A 21,298-nucleotide genomic window follows, 5' to 3' on the forward strand; every position below is an offset into this window, starting at 1 on the left:
TTTATTTTAATTAGTTACGCTGTAATCTACAGCCAAACTAATATTTTAGCTTAGGTTCATATAAATAAATGATCTTTTTGTTCATGAAGAAAAAAAAATTGGTAAATTATTTAGAAAAGCTCAGTATTTTGTAATTAGAAGCCATGACATAATTATTTTGTATTTATTGATGATAGGAATATTCATAAGAATATTTCTTGTTCAGAATAAGTAAAAATGATAATTTTAAAAAAATCAAAGTTACATCGTTACTAATTCTGAGATTGATTTTAGTTATTACAGAAAAATTTAATTATGTTTTTAATAACTTTATGTAGAAATGTACGATTCATTGTTAATCTGGGAGAAAGGAAGTGTGTATGTGTGGGCTCATGAATTTGGGCATTGTCTTATACAGATGGAAGAATTGTAATGCAAGGTAATGGTGAAAATGCCATTCATCTGATCTTGATAGTTTATATTTATTTACTTGTGAGGCTAAGATAAATACAAGAAATTATAAGAAAAAACTAATATGTGAAAGTAACAATGTTTTAGTTGTTATAATTTGATAAGTTAATTCTGTTAATGTGTTTATTTATTTTGTTGTGCAGTATATTGACTGTTTATTCATCAGAGCTCGATACCGCATTGAAGGTAGTTGATGAGATAGTTCCTAATCTTGAAGATGTAAGTAGCAAATTGTTCTTTCTTAATTAAATTGTATTTTTATTAGTAAAACTCTTCTGTTACTGATTGTAATTTAAACAAATTTTTTAGCATTTCCTGAAAGATATTACAGAATTTTATATATGTTACATTTCTATCCCAGTACACAGGCTTCCTTGTGATCAATCTAGTACTATGAGTAGAGGTTTACTGCTGTCATTATTAGTTCTGAGAGACCGATTATCTTAACCGTTTTTTAATATTACTGTATTGTACATAATGTAGTTATTGCCAGTTTTACTAGTCACAGTATTGATAATGTCTTCACAAAAAGCATATATAGAATGGAATTTTTACATGATATTTGGCAAATTAATTTAGTTCAATAAAACACCTCTGTTTAAAATATATTTTTTAGATTATAACATAAATTTTGAAAATTGCACAGTTCATTGCAGAAATAAAACTATCACACAGATCTAATCTAAGTTTCAGAAGAAAAATTTAATATCAAAGTATTATTTTGAGTAATATTACAATTTTTAAACTATTCTGCTAAATATTAGCATTATTGTGAGCCCTGCATAGCTTTTTCTGATAATATATCCTAAGTTGGTTATAGTATTATACTCATTAAATTCATTATCCTTTGACAAAACTTTAAAATGACTGTTCTAACTAGGAAAACAAACATTTTGATTATATTACATGAATGTACTTTGAATATAGTTCTCTTAACAAAGAACTGCCTTGTTAACTACATTTGAATTTTCTTTATTAGTTTGTTTTGTTGGCGTAAATTTACTAATCTTAGTTGCTATGCTGTTAACATTAGCTTTTAAATAAATTAACCTTATATATCTATATATATTTCATCATTTTGTTGTAATTTTATGACTCTTCACAGCATTAATGATTCTGTTCATTTGTAGTTCTCAGGAGGCCGTGGAGGCAAAAGTGGTGAGGATGTTGATTTGAGAATGCTAGTACACCAGAGCCAGGCTGGTTGTATCATTGGTAAAGGAGGCTTAAAAGTTAAAGAGCTGCGTGAGGTGAATAATTTTAGTTTACTTAAGAGTAATTTAAAAGAAATAGTACTTTTGTTATATTTATATATAGGTAATGGTTCCAGAAGATGACTGAAAAAATGTTAATTTATTGAAGTGGAATTTTTAAAATCCTGTTTACTAGTTAGGCATAAGTTATAATTTCTGTAATTACCCTATCTAATTTTATTATTAGATAGAAAAATTGTTCATAATTTTTAACGTATTTTTAAACATCAAGAAAGCATTTGTTTGACAAAAGTGGTAATTATTCCTGCTGAATTATTTCTAGTTCTTTATACCTCCATTATGTACCTTAGTGCTTGCAAATTAGGAAACTGTGTGACTGAACAAACAATATGTCAAAATGAATATATGCTAATATTTTTTAATAGATAATGTCAATTAAGAAAACATAGGTAGAAATCATTTAATCACATGTCTATAAAAATTATTATCTTAATGTCAAAATTTGCATATTAGTTTAACCTGTTTCCAAGAAGTTTTTTGATGAGTCAGCTTGTTTGTCTGACACTAATTTAAGTAATGTTTTGAATTATGAATTAAGGTAGTAGTTTCTTTATTCTGTTATTGACGCGCGAGAAATCTGATACTTATTTTCTTTCATTTTATTATTGATTTTTTGTAAGGAAAACTTTTGTTTCTAAAAATAAGTGAGAAATTTGAAATTTATTAATAAATTAATATTAGCATGAGTGGGAAATTGTGAAAAGTATGAGATAGAAGCATGAGGTTGTAGTTCACCCCCTCTGACCCATATTGATTTTCTCTACCCACTTTCATGAGTAGTTATACCCACCCCTTATAACATAAAACGATGCAACCATCCCATTACCCACCCAACTGTTATGACTAACCTTAACTCTCTTATCTCCACTGACATTCTATTCTGATAAATGCACTCAAACATTACAGCTGTTATAATTATAATGATCAAATTGTTTACTACTGAAAAACTGCAAATAAGCTTATAATGAAAAAATGTACACATGAATTCATTAAGCAAGCCAGTAAAAATTATCAATGTTTATTTTTGCAATAAGTTATATGTTGTTTTTATTTCTGATTAAGTCATAAATCAATGGATTCCTGATAGTTTGAATAAAATACATATATTTTTTTAGAAAAAAACTTAGTCTTCTTTTTTTCGTTGTAATAAAATAATGTTGAATATATTTAATTACCATTTAAATCATTAGCTCTAGCAATGTTTGGAACTACTCTATCTTAATCGAAGGTTTTCTAGTCTTTATTTTAAAGGAGCTGCATCAGTTAAAAGTTAAGAAAGGCAGGAGACATTAATAGAAATAGAATTAATTGATCCAATAATTGACAAAATATTTTACTTGCAAATTAACAATTACAGTTTACACAAGATTATTCCATAATTGTGTAGTAGCATTTTTGGGGGTTTATTTGTACTGGCTGAAATAATTTGGGTGGGCAAATTAACACTATTTTTAAATATAATCTCAATGGAAAGTGCTTGGAAGTAGAAGATAATTTGAAAAGTAAATCCTTTTTACTTTTAAAATCCTTTTAAAACGTAAAGATAATTGCAAATCCTTTTTTAATACACCCTTTGTATATGAGATTTTTTTAATGAATATACAATAGCAAAAGGAATACTGCTAACACCAGACAGCAAATTATGCTGCCAGTATAAGATAACCCACCAGGTTAGTGTAATAATAAAATTGACATTTAAAAGTTATTTGAACCTCTGAATGAACAATTCTGAAGTTCAAATCCAAGGTTGGTTACTTTTATACAAATTTGAATATTGATCAGTGGAACCAGTGCACTTTGGTATTGGAGTTCAATTAACAGTTAGGATTGGCCTGCCTGACATCAGTACACAAGGACTCCCATTTACATGATATCACCCTCATCTCATTGGGCCTTGGGGTTCCTTGTTCAAATATTGTACATATAAAGGAAAAGTGTCTATAGTAAACATTTCAGATTATGAACTTAGATAATATTATGTATAATTTTCATATTTTTTTTATTAAGATTTTTAAAAATATTCTAATTCAGGTATTTGCTTTAATTTTCTTTTGCTGCTGTCTTCAGCTCTGTTGTTAATTAACTGCAAAAATAAAAAATATTTTGCGTATTTTTTGTAACAAGTCTCATTCCATGTATTGTTACTGTTCGATGAATATCATGTAATATTTCATAATTAATAATTTTGTTTTCTTAATTCAGAAAACTGGAGCACGTATCAAGATATATACTAATTGTTGCCCAGAGAGTACAGATCGTGTTGTTCAAATAACAGGACGTGGAAACACATGTGTAAATTGTGTTAAAGAAATCATTGAGCTTCTTAAAACTGTAAGTATTAATTAGTTTCCAAAATGTTTGTTTGTGGTAAGTGCTAGTATTGTAACTTGGAATTCTTTTTTATAATTATGATAAAGTTATATGTCCCTTTTCTGGGTATTTAATAATACCTTAACGATTATTAAAAAATATAACAATTTTATGTTTGCACATAATATGAAAGAAATGGTTTATAGCATATATTTTTGAGTTCACTTACACTAAAACCACTTCATTTCAGTGTTTAATAACAGTATAATATCAGATTGTGTTTGCAATTAGAAGAAGAAGCTGGGTCACTATAGGTGCGCCTATTTCCTGTATAAATGGGGTAAAACACAGACGCCCCTTTATGAGTGGTGAAAATCAAACTGTTAAATATATCACAGAAGTTTGCCCTAGGACAGCTTATGAAAGGAATCCTGAAGATATCTGATGGGAACTCCAGAATCAGTAGCTTATATTAATTTGTTAAATCTTTGTTTGTAATTTTTGACTGTAATTGGTGTTGTGTTTTGGTGCCATACGCTAAATAAATTCTGTCAGTGCACTAGTACAATGACTCAAAAACTGCTAGTGTAAACCTCCTGTATAATATATTCACCATACCAGGTCTAGTTCTCTAACTAAAACCAACTATTAAATGTGAATTCTGTGATATGTTTGTAACTTAAAATGTACATAAAGCGTGGCCACCACATTACATTCTGGTAACATGACCTTAGATACATTTAAGGTAGGTCAAAACTATTCAGTACCATTTTAATAGCAATGCCTGACACACTAGCTTTTGTATACGAAGTGTGGCTGTTGGATAACGAGACTTATGCTGTATAATGTTTTATTTTAAATTTATATTTATACATATTTAGTTAGCACCTTCAATATAAGCCCCTCCTCTATCCCTCCAACACTCCACATGCAAATTTTCCGTTCAAAACAGTGCTGGCAGTCTTTTTCATGACACTGCCACTTTTTCTTTCACAGCTTCAACAGTCTGAAATCTTGTTCCTTTTAATGCATATAAAAGTCAAATGGTGCCAGGTCCCATGAATAAGGTGGATGGTCTAATACTGGAATGTTATGCTTTGCTAGAAACATCTTGACACAATACAGTGTGAGCTGCTACATTTTTCTGATGAAGAACCTGTGACTTGTTTTTCCATAATTCGGGTTTTTTTTCTTATTTTTTTTTATGGAGTTTAGCAAGGACCTGAAGGTTTGACTTTCAGTGAACTTGTTTTTGACATGGAAGGGTGACCCAGGCGAACATCATCTCAGCCATTTTGGAAACACTTAAACTACTCAAAAACCCACGCATGTGATAAACATTCATTGCCATATACATTTTTTTTAAATAAAAGATTAGTTTCGGTAGTGGTTTCTCCAAGTTTCATATGAAATTTCACGACAATTGTTTTGTTCTATTAAAAAAAACTTATAATTTTTTTGGCAAAACAAAGAAAAAAACAGATGTTATCCAAACGAAGGCCACAGCCAGACTAATATGTCTACAGAAACTGGAGTGGCAACAATCGAAAGAGAAGGCTTCACACGTTATGCAGCTTGGTCGTATGTATTTGGTGCAGTTCTGTAGTAGCAATAGTCTTATTATTTAATAGCCATACTTCATAACAGTTGACTCGCTTACTGAATAATCATTTCTTTTTTGGTCTGTTGGCTGTGATATTTTACACCCCCACCTTGGCTGTGATATTTTATTGAGTCATTTGATTTACTATTGCTAGAGATTTACCATACTTTGTCTCTTGGTGATGAGCTATTATATATTTCAGTTCTATTAATTTTTTTATGTTATAGATTTGTCTGTAATGAACAGATAATTCGACTATAAATTAAACATCTTTCAAGAGATTGATGTAGGTATTAGGCAAAAAGGTGTTGAAATTATACTCTATTCTTAATGTCACTTTTAAAGAAAATAAAAGAAGCTATTAGTTTGTCATGCTAGCATTCGTGGTACAGCTTCACCCTCGCTATGTGTTTACTTCTTTCGCATCAGAAACTACTTGCCTTGCTGCTGCTCTTGCCATCTAGCCAAAGGGTAGCTCCCTGGACCCCCTTATGTTCATTAAATTCATCCTTGTTAGAATAATGATAATTTTAATTACAGCATGATCAATTCATTAAAAAAAAAATCAGTATTGTAATTTCTTCAGAGCAACAGTTTGGTCAGTACAGGACCTGAAATATTGAATGATCTGGCTAGATCTACGAAAGTTTCAAAATAATCAGTTTCCATCTTAAAACTTGTACAGGTAAAAATGTATTTTCCCAATTCTTAGCTTTAGGTGACTGTAATCCATTTCTGTAGTTTTCTTAATTGTTCGTATCTTGTTTTTTAGTAGAGTAACCGGAGGCAAGTGTGGCCAGTCATTGTCACATACACACCAACAGTGGCTGTGGGAATTAGTGTGCACATTTTAAGAATAACATTTGTTATAATTCTCATCAATTTATAACATTTTGTTTTACATTTATAGACAGTTGCTCAGTACAAACTTATGAAGACATATTTGAATACTGCATGTCATGAACTAACTAGAATAAGTTTCCTGTATGCAAAATAATGATTTTTAAAGCTTATTTGTTTGCCACACGACATTATAAGGAGAAAGCAATTCTGTATCCATAAATTATTCAAATGCATGATATGCATAGGAGATTGGAAACATTTAAAAAAATGATATTTTCAAAATAATTTAAATTTGTTAAATGCACTTTGTCATGGTGTCTCATGTCCAAACTAAACAAAAACTTATTAAAGATAAAACTTTCCTTATGTAAATTTGTTGTACCACATGCTAAATTGTTCCTAAACAACCTAACAATTGTTCATTCTGAAAACACTTGGTCCTGTATTTTATTTTGAGCCAAATTGTTTACAAAGGTAATACCTCATTTTCATATCTGACCATTGCTAAATCCTTAAATATTTTTTTATTAAATAGTAAGTTCTACTGTTTGTAAATTTGATTTTAGGCTCCAGTAAAAGGAATTGATAATCCATACGATCCCCACAATTTTGATGATATTTATGCTCATGAGTATGGCGGTTATGGCAACAATGGTGGAGGTGTTGGTGGACGAGGAATGATGAATGCACCTCCACCAATGGGGCCAGGACGTGGTATGGGTATGAGAGATGGGCCTAGAGGAATGCCCATGGACAGACCATTCCCACCTGGGCCACCAGGTCCAGGACCTCGTGGTATGGGGTGAGTAAAAATTTGTTTTTCTTCAAGTTAAAAAGCTTATGACCAGCAGTTGCAAAATAAAAGTTATCCTTATACATCATTGTTCTGATCTTTTAATATTTTCTTAATTTTTAGAAGTTACTGCAATTTGTAATTGCAGTAAATGTTATTAATGTAAATGTTATTAATTTTAGTAATTTTAATGTAAAAATTAGTTTATATGTCCTAAATATGAAATATTAAGGTTAGGGGTGAAAATATTGTAACTTGCATAAATATCACCTCTGCTAGTTTAATATTGCTACAAGTTTAGCCTGTATATGTAATTGTATATGTAAAATGCTGTAAAGTATTCTAGAATAATGATATATGATCATAAATGGTGAGAGATAATAATTCTCAACATATAAATCAGCAATTTATTATCCTGCATTTTTATTTTTTTTAATATTGTAATTAAGTTTATTAAAGATACACTAAAAGATATTAACAACAGTAATAATATTAACATTTATTACAATTTTAAAAATTACTTTTATATAAATGTAAAGTGCATTAAAAAGTATTTGAATAGAATGTATATTGAAAGAGAGAAAATGTGTTAGTTGTTACATATTCAAGAAGTAATGAAATAAAACAGTTTTATATATACAAAATATTTTTGCTAAATTACAATGCTAAATAAATGCTTAACTTTTTGAGGATATTATTCAACATAAGCAACCCTCAAAATTAACTAAACGTGAAAATACTTTAATTTCATGTTACTATTTCAGATAGTGTTTATTGATTATTAATATAATGTTCGTTATTTTCTATTTTACAATAATACCATGTTATCAGCAACTACATTGACTTAAAAATATGAAAGTAGTCATGTTGATATAGATATCTGGACCAGATTGTTCTTGTAATTTTTTTTATTAATTGCTTTAAATAAGTTTGAGATTCTCAATGGTTTACTGAGTATTGGAAAAAAATTATTTAGGTAAACTGAAACTTAAATGTCTGTAAAATAAATATTTTGTGTACCTTATCTGCATTACTCTGTATAGAATTCACTGAGATTATGCATGGAAAATTTATTCCGTTCATATATAAAGTAACTAATTTCATTTGTACTATTTTTTTTAGATCCTGGGGGAACTACATGATTATATTAAGATTGACATTCATTTACGTCATGTCAGTGATTTAAATGAATGAATGTACCCCACCATGTTTTTTTTTTACTAAAACATGCTAAAATTTGTACCTTAATTTAAAAACATTTTTCTTTTAATATATAATCTATTATTATTATTAATAACATTCTTCTTGTAACAATACTGAAATTAATTTCATTTAATGTAATTTTAATTGAAAGAGATTTTTTTAAGCAAAAACTTAATACCAAAAGTACTAAGTCTTTTTTTAAATATCAATTTCCATTGAATATCTGACTTTTTTATATTAACTGATATTTAATATATTTTACTATTTTTTAACTTTTTTTTTGTATAATTGGGCTTTAAGTTATTGATTCTTTTTTGTTGACACATTCACTCAGTATTTTGGTTTTAATATAATTCAATATTGTTTACAGTGGACCACGTGGTGGATACGGTGGTGGCAGTGGAGGAGGTGGTGGTTATGGAGGTGGTGAGTGAATTATTTTACATTGTTTTTGTTGCCATATTAATAATCTATTGTAATTTTGATTAGTTTAATTCATGTAATAGCTAATATATCAACAACAACAAAAATTAATTGTATAATTCTTTAAAAGCGCTTATATATATTAATAAGAGTTAAAATTTATTGCAGGTAATGGATTGGGTCCAATGGGAATGAATGATGGTCCCATGATGGGTGGTCCAATGGGTGGCCCGATGGGTCCAAGAGGAATGGGTATGGGCAATGGAGGCCCTCCACCACCACCAGATTCAACCCAAGTCACCATTCCTAAGGATGTGAGTAGAAATATTAGTCTTGCTTAATATTCATGAGTTTTAATTTCTTTAAAATTTGTAAAATTTCAATATAAACAGTAATTCAAAGTTCGCATAATCCAGTTCTTCCATGCTTCTGGAAAAGCTTATGATAAGGGTTGTTAAAAAAAGCAAAACAAAAATCTTATTTTAAAATGTGATATTAATTGTAAGAATTTTTTTAAAACTGCTTCTGTAAAATAAGGAATGGTTGTTGGTCAGTGAGAGAAATTGCCATGATGCAACTTGATCAAATTGAGCTGAACTTAAAGCATTTATATAGTGTGACTCTTAATTGTACAGATTTAAAATGTTGTTCTGTAGTTACTACCTAAATAAATTAAAACTTCCAAATATAAGAAAATATATGAATTTTAGTGTTACAAATCTCTTCTGTTACCCTTAAGCTTGGTAAACTGTTATTATAAAATCAATATTTTATTTAAACAAAGTAAGTATGAATTCCAATGCCTAGACTTGTTAACATAAATGAAGTAATAGTATTAAAATACTTTAATTTAGTCATATCATGATAAAGCAACTGAAAGAATAGTGTAGTGCATGTCATTCTGTAAAGTATCACCAAAATTTTTAAAAACAAATTTTTTTTGATAGATTCTTTGTTTTTAAAGCAAATGAATATATCCATTTAATGTAATGCAATTATATTAAAAACTAGTTAGTTAATTCATTCAATGAAAAAATGTATATTATTTGTTGACAGTTGGCTGGAGCAATTATTGGGAAGGCTGGTGCTCGCATTAGGAAGATCCGTTCAGACTCAGGAGCTGGTATAACCATTGATGAACCACTACCTGGCTCCAATGACCGTATTATCACGATTACTGGAACTCCCAATCAGATACAGATGGCACAGTATCTTCTGCAGCAAAGGTAAAACTAAAACATGTTTTTATTTATTGCTTGATTGGATTTTTTGTTACTTCATCTAATATTTAGTTTTTATATATAAAATTGGATAATTGTGTGTTGTTTGCCTTTTGTAAATAACTGAACTAATATTTAGTTATAAATTTTGATAAAATAAACCGGTTGCTGTGTTGCATAATTTATTTATTTTTTTAATTCTAGGCATCAGTCAGAATCATGAATTCTAAATTTTACAGCAGTTTCAAAGTGTAATAATCTAACCCATCAGTTGGGAAAAAAGTTAAAAATAAAGACTAACATTTGCATATAGTAATATTTATGTTTTAACTGTAATGATCAAATAATTTTATATATTCTTTATAGCCTACTATCCATGATTTAAAGTTGCTGTTTATTTAATATAAGTCTAACGTAATTCATTACTATATTTTGTCAAGTAAAAAAGTAATTAATTTTTCTTTTCTTTCTTCTTTGCAAAGAATGGTATGTATAATTAAGTAATAGAAACATAATGACGTGTGAACGTTGTTGTTACCTGTGTATGGAGTAGGGTAGATATTGTGATTATTAGTTTTACTAATTTTTCCTGCAATAAAAGTATAATTAGATAACGATCCTATTTTTGGATTGTAAATTACTTTTTTAAGAGGACAGGCATGTGTAAAATGCAGATTTTGTAGAAAGCCACATAAAAACAATAAGGCCCTAAAGGAGTTTGTGATATGCCTTTCAGAACTTCACATTTAATTTTTTTCATACAGAAACTAACGTGGAGGCCTAAAACTTAAAAAATTTAGTTAACCAAACAATTTTTCAATTAAAAATATGAAATTAAAAATTTATATCATATCCTATTACATTATATTAGCATAATGATGAGGTATTTATAGTTGGCAAATTTTACAATTACAAAAAAAAACCAGCTTTTATATTATAGATCCTAAGCAAAATTAAGGAAATGTAAAGAAGCAATGTATTAAGTTTTACAAATTGTAACAGTGCTTTATTTTTGAATCTTTGGTTGTATGTAAACATAAAACTTTAAATGCAATAATTTTTTTATAACGAATGTTTTACTGATATTAAATTGATATACTTGCACAGTAGAGGGTTATATTAATTTTCTCATTGTTATATTGAATAATACAGCATATTTTCTGAGTAAGGTGTTTAAAATTACAAACTGAATTAATAAATAATTTTAGCAATTAGCAAAAAGCCCACCATTATTTCAGAGGTGTTATTTTCTTTCTCTTTCTCTGTCACTAGAATTTTATCTTTATATTCGTTTTATTCCACCAGATTTATTTATTTTTCTTGATTAACTTTGTTACTTATAAATGTTGATTATTCCATATATATTATAAAAAATATACTTAACATGAGAGAAAAGTATCCTTAGTTGGTGTGGTCTTACTTGATTGAACTCATGAAATAGAAATATAGCAACTGCTTAACTGCTGTCTTAACTTCTTGGAGTGCAGTCTTTTAATTGTCTTATTTTGGATATATCTGTGTTTTGCTTGTTAGCATGACTTGCATGCAAAAATTGCATTCTGACCTGCTGTAATACAGTAAATATTACCTAGACTTAAAGAAATTATAAAGATAAACAAAAATAACATGGTGGTTTGTATCTTGCAAAACAACTATTTAATACATTACGCTTGTTTAACGAATATCTATTAATAAAACATGATTGTTAAATCTGGAATGATGGTTATGTTAAGAATGAAAATTATTTATTCCTATAAAAATTTAAGAAATGATGTAGTTCTGCTTTTAATCATAAAAATATACCTTATTCAGAAAATACATCCATTGTGCTTGTTTGTGGGTGTGGTACTTGCTTATTAACATCTTTTGGGGGTGAAAGCTGTAAGCAGATTTACTAATAATAGAATATTGGTTGATTGTAAAGACAGAAATGTTAAGTCGCATCATTTGCTTTTTGGAACTACTAACAGGTACTAACATCGCAGCAATGAACTCGTGGAAAGCATTCATTGTATGGAAGACTAGTGATTTTGTTGTTGATTGTTTCTGTAAACAATAAGTCTCTAGTCGTCCTACAAAGTATGCTGCAGTCTGCATCTGCATCTATCAGTTAACGTCTCTATGCTTATGCCTGTTATCTGTGGAAAAAATGGTGGTGTCGTTTAATGATGTTTGCATGCAATTTTATTAAACTAACAGCATTGTAAAATGTAACTGAAGTTGAGTTTTTGACATCAGGATCTCTGTCAGTGATTTACATACATTGACTAAGAAATATTTTGTATATATCTTTTATCTGCAACAATGGGTGTTTGTTTTTTGTGTATGTGATAATATTTTGTGGTTTCTTTAGTAATAATAAAATAATTGACCAATCATATACATGTGTGACATTAAAGATGGAGCTTGTTTTTAAACTACTGTGGATTCGGTTATGTATTTAAAGTGAAAATTGTGTTATAGCAATTTATAATCTTGTAAACTGGAAAGATTTAAAAAATAAATAAATTTTAAAAGCAACAATAGGTTCTCCACAAAATTTATAGAATGTGAATTTATTAGAACTGTTGTGACCCTTCTCTAAAGATTGCCTAAAATATTAAAAAAATTGCTTAATTAGTATTTGACAATTACAAAATAAAATGTTTTATTGGAATATCTATAGTTAATTACAATTTTTCAGTTGCAATTAGAATTTTACAATTGCTCATGTTTACTAACGGATATAAACCATCAAACTCTTATATTATTGTTGTATTTAGAATAGGTTATTTAATTACTCTGTTCAGCTGTATTTAAAAAAAATTATAACTGTTATTTTTAACAGCCTGCAGAAAAGAATAAACATGTTATTATAATTGAATTAATTTCATTATAAAGAAAAAACTGTGCTATTTACTGAAATAACCATTCTTTTGGAATTTATAAAGTAGAAATTAATTTTTACCAACATATTTTTCCTGTGTATTGTCAGTATTCTAACTGAATATCCATAGCTATACTGAGAATATTCAGTGTAATTTTTATAAAAATCAGTTAATTTTATTTATCAGCGTCTAGTTTGTAGATATTCAAATAAAAATGTTTTAAGTGGTATTAATAGCCATAACCATCATTGACTAATAATAAAAGAATATGTGTTACTGCATTGTTCAACTCTGATCATCTACGGAAATTAGTTTAATAATGTGTTTTCCATTACCATTTTATTTTGCTTAGCAAATTTACATTTCATGGTTGCTATTTCCTGAGATATTACAAGTATAGAACAATCAGGTTGCAAGAGATATTAAAAAAGAACCACAACTTTACTCCATGTTTTTATTAAGCATAGAAAATTATGATTTATTTAGAAATAATATATAATAGTAATAATTTCATTTTGAGAAGCATACAGTAGTTCAAATTCAAGCATCATGTTTAGTTGTGTTGTATTACATCTTAATGTTTATATGAATTAATACTGTTTTTAGTGTGCATTCAGCTTTACGTTATAATTATATTAATCAAATATTTACGTGCTGTATTAACTATTTTTTGAAGTCTTATTTTAAGTTAAGATGTTAAAAAAAGTTGCCTAGTGATTTGTTGTATAGTTTTAATGGCATGATCTAGCAATAGTTAACAATTTCTTTACCTTGTGGTGAAGTTTCTTAACTCCCATGAACTATATTGTTCTTATCTTGGTTGTCACATGGTGTGTTTTTTTAGTTGGGGATAAATTTCAGTTTCCAAATATGTACGCAGTCCTGTGAATTGTAGTATTTATGTACTATTATTTATCTGATAACAAAAACTTGATTTATTTTATTATATTATGAATTAAGTTATGGAAATAAAGGAAACATGTGAGATTGATGTTAAGATCACTTAGCTTGCAGGGTTTCTGAAAATGTTGCATTGAAAAAAATGTATACTGTTAATACCATAAGCAAGCTTATGAATGCTGTAATGATGAAATCTTCCAAAAAATAGCTATTCAATCTGCAATGAACAGAATTTTAAATGAGATTAATCAGCCTGAGCTTGAATCCTAGTATTATTTATTAAAAATGTTCTTACCCCCAAACATTATGTAAACTACCAAAACAATTATAAGCCCATATAACAGTAATCAGTCTTTTTGGAGTCTGGAGCTTGCAATCAGTTTCAGAAAGTAATTTTTTTTATAAACACTTGGATTATAGTAGTAAATTAAATGACCAATCACTTCTGTGATATTCTTTTATATATCTGAATAAATTGCCAAATAAGAAAATTCAGAATGTAATCCTTACTATTCTTATAAATAAAAAATAAATGTATTGGTTTGGTATGTACCTAATACCCATAAGTGCTTTTGAAAAATACACTTATGTATATTAGTAAAAGATAACAATTTTGTTTTCTAAAGGTATACTTCAATCAAACAAAAATTTACTAGGGGCAAAAACATTTAGTGAAAAAATCAAACATTGTGCATTAATGTTAAGTATTTAACAATTAACTTAATCAAAATTCATGTACTGTATATTAGAAGATTTTATTTATTAAATTATCTTTCTTGAGAGAGTAAACCTCGATTATATGTAAAATTTGTTTTAACAATGGAATTTTACATTTTACTATCTCTACAGTGTAACTTCTCAATATCGGACATGGCTTGGGAACAACAATCTGTCAAGTTATTTTGAAGCGGCACTTGTTATTCAATAAAATTGTAATGGAATATTATTATTATTATTATTATTGTACAGAGAAAAAAAAAACATTTTGAATAAAAAACAATATTGTCTAATTAAAACAACTTTGTAAAAATTAGTTTTTTTCTGAAAATAGAATGCTGCTGTCCTTTACGTTCATTCTTGGAAAAAAATACTGTACTTCACTAAAATAGAATAAAAAACAATGTATGCAACAAAAATATTAATCCAAGAAGCTACAGTATACAATATTAATCAAAATAAAAGATCATATACGGATACATAAAATTTATTTATATGTAAATTGTTTAAAATAGCTGTCTGTATTAGTTGATTTTAAGCCCTGGTACAAGTTTTTTTTTAATGAACCTATAAATCCAGGTTCATTGTCATTGTTATTCATTTTGGAAGTAGTAAAGTCTGAGGCAGCAACAAGATCAGTCAGTCAATAACATCCTCTGTGTTGAGCGCATTCAGTAGGTTCTTGCAATTCACTCTTTTCCATAAAAATGTTCATTTGGTTCACTAAGATTTTCAATCTTAGAATTAAAGTTAGTTTATTTAATACTAGCTTACGAAACAAATTCTCCTGTCAGTAGTAACCTGGTTTATTGCCATATGAATCCATAAAACTGCATCTAACATGGTAATACCTTTAGAATGCTCACCAGCCTTCCTAACTTCATACATTGTTGACAGATTTCATAACACCTTGATCAAGCAGTTGATATGCTGCTGCAGTATTTTGGAAAAAGAAAATATAAATTTTACATTTTCTAAGTTAACATTAGGGTGGGATTTTGCATTTTCCAAGAATAGTTTGACTTCTTATTTTGCTTTCCCATTCTACATTCAAAACCAGTACATTATTATGTACCTAATCATCCTTATTCATCATTTGAATACCATTCAATTTCTGTTGAATTTATATTTACACCCTTAAAACAACATGGGTTTGTCGATTATTTATGGTTTTTCAAATTCATCTGACATTTACATCCAGCATATCGGTCTTTCTTTTGATTCTTCCCCCTGTACATTTTCCTCTTTCAAGACATTATTTTACTTGACAATGCCTGGAGAAAAGACTAGTCTCATGACAATTAAAAATGTTTCTTTCATTATAACTGGCGCATATTTCACTTTTCCATAGACACCAAATTCTCATCTACAGCTCAAAATTTCACCACGAACATTTTTAAATGGAACATTGTCTTAATTCAAAATTTAACATTGTATTAAAAGTTCTAGACACCGGAATGTTACTAGAAAGAGCCTGCAAAACCACTTAAATTGTAAATTGTTAGGCCTTATTTTAGAAAATGCAAGTTTGCTTTTTTGAGATATCACTTATTTAAGTTTTCCCTACATTAAAACATTTTCCCTTCTCACACATTGAGTTTTTTTTTGTAGACAGTTATAACTGTTAGTTTTTCTTTTAATGTCAAGTGTTAACAATGGTGATAATGATTTTGATAAAATACATAAACTGAACGTACAGCAATCATTTGTAATAATGTATTACAATAAAAGATACAGTCTATATCATAACAAAAATATTACAAGTCTTCAGTATACAGTATACGCTTCAACAGTAAAAGATGAATTGATTGAAATCATAACAGCAACAACTTGGTGGGAAGTGATGCAGTTCACAACAAACAAATTAATCACACTAAGTATAAATAAAACAAAAATTACAATTTTTAACTTTGCTTTCAGTTTTTTCAGAACTGGTTGAACAGTTTTTGTAGGTAAATTGATAGTCCACCTCTATTGTTGAGAAGTATTTTATTTATTAATACCACTGTAAAACTGCTGGGGAATCTAAAAGTGTTCAACATTAAGAGAAGTCCATTAACCTTTTCATATCATGTAGCCATTAAACTGGCTATGTATGGCGTCAGTTTTAAAACGCCATTACAAAATCACTAAGTCTGTTATTTTGTTTTGTATACAAAAGGAATCAGTTTTACTACACAATTTGACAGACGTTTATACGATGTAAAATGTTTTATTTAGACTAGAAAGAATACGACCATTTTTTTCTCAGAAATGTGCTTGTGTGTATGACTTGTGTATTAAAATTGCTGAGTATTAAGGATTCATTTATTATTTACAAAAATAGCTTATTATATTAGCAACATATCGATGTATTGAAACATAATAAATTATGTTATACAGCACAAAAAAAAGGAATTTGAGGTCTATAAATATCTTTTCTGACAAATGATATCGGTAAATATGTAACACATAATGATTCGTAATGAATAACACTACAGTAAAAATTGTTTTTTGTCAATCTGAATACCTTTTTCAGTGGTGGGGATTTTTATAAAACGTACTTTTCTGAATCTACTTTCACTTATACTAACATATGTTGCTAATCTGTGATTTATGACATGGGTTTTTCATCATATTTTGCCCAATTTTCAACCGATTTGCTTGAAAGTATTTTTAAAATCGGCAAACTATGTTTCATAAACACAAAAAAAAAAAATTTGCTAATAAAAAAATGCGGTAGAAATGCGCGAAAAATTCTGCAATTAAATTATTGTAATTTTTGTACCGTTTCAATTTTTGTTGTCAGAATCTGTTAAATCTCTAATATACTGTAATTTTTTTAAAAAATTTTCACAAGAGGGTAGCATAAGACTATGAAGGAAGGCAATCCGATACCAACATATTTTCGCGGAGCGCTAATCAGTCGCGGATCATTGTGATGGGAAAAGGTTAAGGGAATTTTCACTGTATTTACTTCGTGTTACATTCTTTATAAAATAATTTTCAACCAATGAACAGTTTGTTTGGATTCAATATGTATGTGTTAGTGAACCAACCATTTTTGGTCTCTGATCTTGATTTCGGATTCAGTTTAAGCATTGTTAAACCGGTTTTGCCACACTATCAGAGTATTCAGGTCTGAAATTCAAATATGGCTTAGGATCCAGCAGAAGCTCACTTGTATTGCACAGTCATTTAAAAAATAATGAACTGCATTTCACAGACAAAAGGGTGTTTAGAGTAAAGTAAGAGGATTGCAAAAATACACAAATGGCTGTGATTGGCCATCAGGTTAACCTCAAAATGGTTGCCAAAATTAAAATTTTGTATCAATCTTTACACAATAATGTATAAGCCTGTTATCAATTTGGTTCAACCCAGTAATGTAAGGTTTACCAAAATGCGTAAAACATGTAACATCAATTTTGTAAATCATGTGTAGACCCCAAAACACCAGAAAAAATTACTTTTTAATTGAAAAAACATATATATATTATAATATATTAACTTAAGTATGTGTGGGATTCCAATAGAAATCTATTAAAACCATGTCATTTGTGCCATCTGCAGGTTTTTTAAAAATATTTTAATCTAGAATTTGAAAAATGTGTAACATTAATTGCAGCAGATAATGAAAGGAACAAATGTTATACTAGACTAAAATTTTTGTTAATTTGTGTCTGATTTGATTTTTACCTAAGGGAACTTTTAAAGAATTAAGTAACATTAATATACAATATTGACATTAGACTAATTTTATTATAATTATATATATATATAATACATATATATACACCCTCAGATGTGTGATACATACATACAAAATTTATAGATAGCAATTGCATTAAATCAAACAAGTAAAATATATAAACTTGTTATATGGAATAATCTGAGTTCAGAGATAATAACTTAACTTATGTTAGAAATTAATTAATATTAGAGAGAACAATCATAATAATGTTTGTTCTGGAAAGTCTTAGTTTTACTGCACTTTCATTGATTTTAATGCTTTTTCTCTTTTGCTAGGCCTGGTATATTTACATGGTATAGAATCGTATTTCTAATTTATTTAATGATATTGTTCAATGAAGTGCGATTAATAATTATTAACAAGAATTACTTCAACACCACAATATCAAGATTAATAATCTATATATGGATATAAAAAGCTTTTTTTTATCCATGGATCTGTTAACAAAGTACTGTATAAAGTAATGCATTACCATTATTTCATGTAAAAACTATTCTCATCAACTGAATTTCTTTAATTCGGTTTACTTTTGATGGATATGATTATTATAGCATTGAAAATATTTACTATTTTCTATACAGTGATAACGTAATCTATTATGTACTGTACGGATATAATAATATGTCTGTGTGATTAAGAATCATTAAATAAATTATTTTCCATCCCCTCAATGAGATAAAACTCAATGTATTTTAATGTTGTATAAATACATTTTTAAAAAGTCATAAAAGCATACTTGAGCAGTAGAGTAATAGATTCCTTCCTCAGAGATATTGAATATTGTATGAGAAGCACATGATTGTAAAAAAAGAAAAACTGGACAATATGATAATATGTTTCTTATCTCAAACCATCAAACTCTCCTCCCACATTCCTGAGGTAAAACACAACACCCCCTACCGCTAAAAATGAGACTATGATGTTTCATCAAATTCTTAAGATATTACAACTTTTTGTTGCATTTAAAAAAATTCATTCATGGTCATAAGCCAAAAAATTCTTTAAAGGTATTGTTACAAGGGAAACCAAACTTTTCTTTTTTTCAGTAGCTGATCTCAAATAATCTTGATTTTTATATGGTTTTGCTAAAATATTTTTAAAACTAGTATAAAACTAAGTAGAATCAGCAAATATTTTAATCACAGAAAAAATGTAGTCCTTATTCTTAGGTGAAGATTTGACAGGCTTTTAATTTTTAGGGAAGCTATAATTCGGCAGTTACTACCATTAGTTATAAAAAGAAAAAGTATAAATCTATGTAAAGTGGCTGGGACTTAAGATTTCATTTAGCCTTAAAAATAAGCTTGGGAGTATAAAGATTAAAAAATAAATTTTATAACTTTGTTATGATGTTTGGCTCAATTAAGAAACACTTTCAGTGTTCTTTATTATAATATTTTATTTGGATGATTATACTACATTTACATGTAAATTAATTTATCTGAATTATGATCTCATTCTTTGTTCTCTCTTTTATATACCTTACAGAAATGGCATTTGTGAAAAAAATTGACAAAAATTAGTACTGTTGTGATTGCCTAAGAATTATCAGGAAAGTTTAATCTAAACTTTGGGAGTTATGTGAAAGTTTATTAATTGTAAAAAGAAATACAAAATTCCATTATGTATTTTTTTTAAAAGACATAATGAGTGTATCCTTTGCACAAATTCAATTTATTATTCATTAAATCCTTAAAAATAAAGTATTAGAAGAGTAACATGAAATGAGTTTTTTTTAAGAGACCCTTTCTAACATGATTAAATGTACACGTTTTACTGTAATGTATATATGTTGATGCTTGTTTAAGGCTATTTAATAGTGTTTTTTTTAAATCCATTTTATAAACACATAATTTGCATTTTTTCACATCTGTAATCTGGTTAAGTAGTTATTTGTTAATTTCTGTATTCTTAAAAGTTAAAAGCAGCTTCTTCATGACTGTGTGTTTTTCAAAATACAAGGATACTTAACTAATCAGTTGATTGAATGCATGTACTGTAATCATTAATTAAAAATGGTTAAAAAAATAATAAATTTAACTTACATTTAGTATTTATTTTACAAATCATCTTAAAGTAATTCAATTTAGCTGTACTAAGACAAATTTAAAATATAATATGAAAAAAGTCTAAAACATTTCATCCTTTACTAACGTTACTATATTATCATTTTTGCTTTTTATATTCATTGTCATACAATCGACTACAAGTAGGTAGTATTTTATCTGTTGTATTGTAATCAATTGAAATTGTTTACTGTATCATATTAAATATTGTCATCATATTAAATTTCATTTGTTGATATTCAGTACCACAAATAGTTTTATAGAAAAGTTCATTTTTTCCAATTGTGTTAAAAACCATGAAGCCATTAATTCCATCTGTTCAGAAAAATGTTTGCTTTAAAATTTATTTTTCAATATGATGATTGCAAATGCTGTAACTACAGCTAGTAGCAACCTGGTTGTGGTTTCAACACATTTTCAAGCATCCAATTCTGGTTTAATTTCATGAATTTACTATCTGAAGTGCTTTTTAGGAGTAGTAGTATATCTTGTATTTTATGGTATTTGATATTAGTGATAGTGCTTCTTTTGTCATTGTTTATTGATGAACACTCTGCTGGCCAGAGGCTTTATCCAGTTTTTCTTTCTTTCCTCTCATAAGTTTTAAGGTTGGCGCATCTGGTATGGAATGGAATTTTGTGACTGATAAAAATACCAAACCATGCCTCTGCCCTGGGATTCAAACTGGAGATTTTCCTGTTGATATTTCAAAAATATACTTTGGATTGATTATAATTTTAAAAGAATTATGTCTGTAATATCTTTATCTTGCAATTATTCCTGTTTTTTGTATTAAAAATGTTTTTTATTAATGAATTTCTTAAAACTTAATCGGTGTAGTGTAGTTGTTGAATGGCCACCCTTATATGTTAATGTAGGGGGTTTCCATTTTAATT

The 21,298-nt window shown here is 28.0% G+C and overlaps 1 protein-coding gene across 1 annotated transcript in view; it reads left to right on the top strand.

Moving 5' to 3' along the window:
* The window catches only part of HnRNP-K (Heterogeneous nuclear ribonucleoprotein K), an 82,969-nt gene that overhangs the window by 53,754 nt on the left and 7,917 nt on the right, over window positions 1–21,298 (top strand). The window contains exons 6-12 of the mRNA XM_075359792.1: window positions 594–669; window positions 1,581–1,700; window positions 3,927–4,055; window positions 7,047–7,282; window positions 8,847–8,902; window positions 9,068–9,213; window positions 9,956–10,125. Of these exons, the coding sequence (XP_075215907.1) occupies window positions 594–669; window positions 1,581–1,700; window positions 3,927–4,055; window positions 7,047–7,282; window positions 8,847–8,902; window positions 9,068–9,213; window positions 9,956–10,125 (933 nt within the window). The remainder of the gene's footprint in view (window positions 1–593; window positions 670–1,580; window positions 1,701–3,926; window positions 4,056–7,046; window positions 7,283–8,846; window positions 8,903–9,067; window positions 9,214–9,955; window positions 10,126–21,298) is intronic.

Source organism: Lycorma delicatula, chromosome 3 (genome assembly GCF_047948215.1).
Source record: "Lycorma delicatula isolate Av1 chromosome 3, ASM4794821v1, whole genome shotgun sequence".
NCBI classification, from domain to species: domain Eukaryota; kingdom Metazoa; phylum Arthropoda; class Insecta; order Hemiptera; family Fulgoridae; genus Lycorma; species Lycorma delicatula.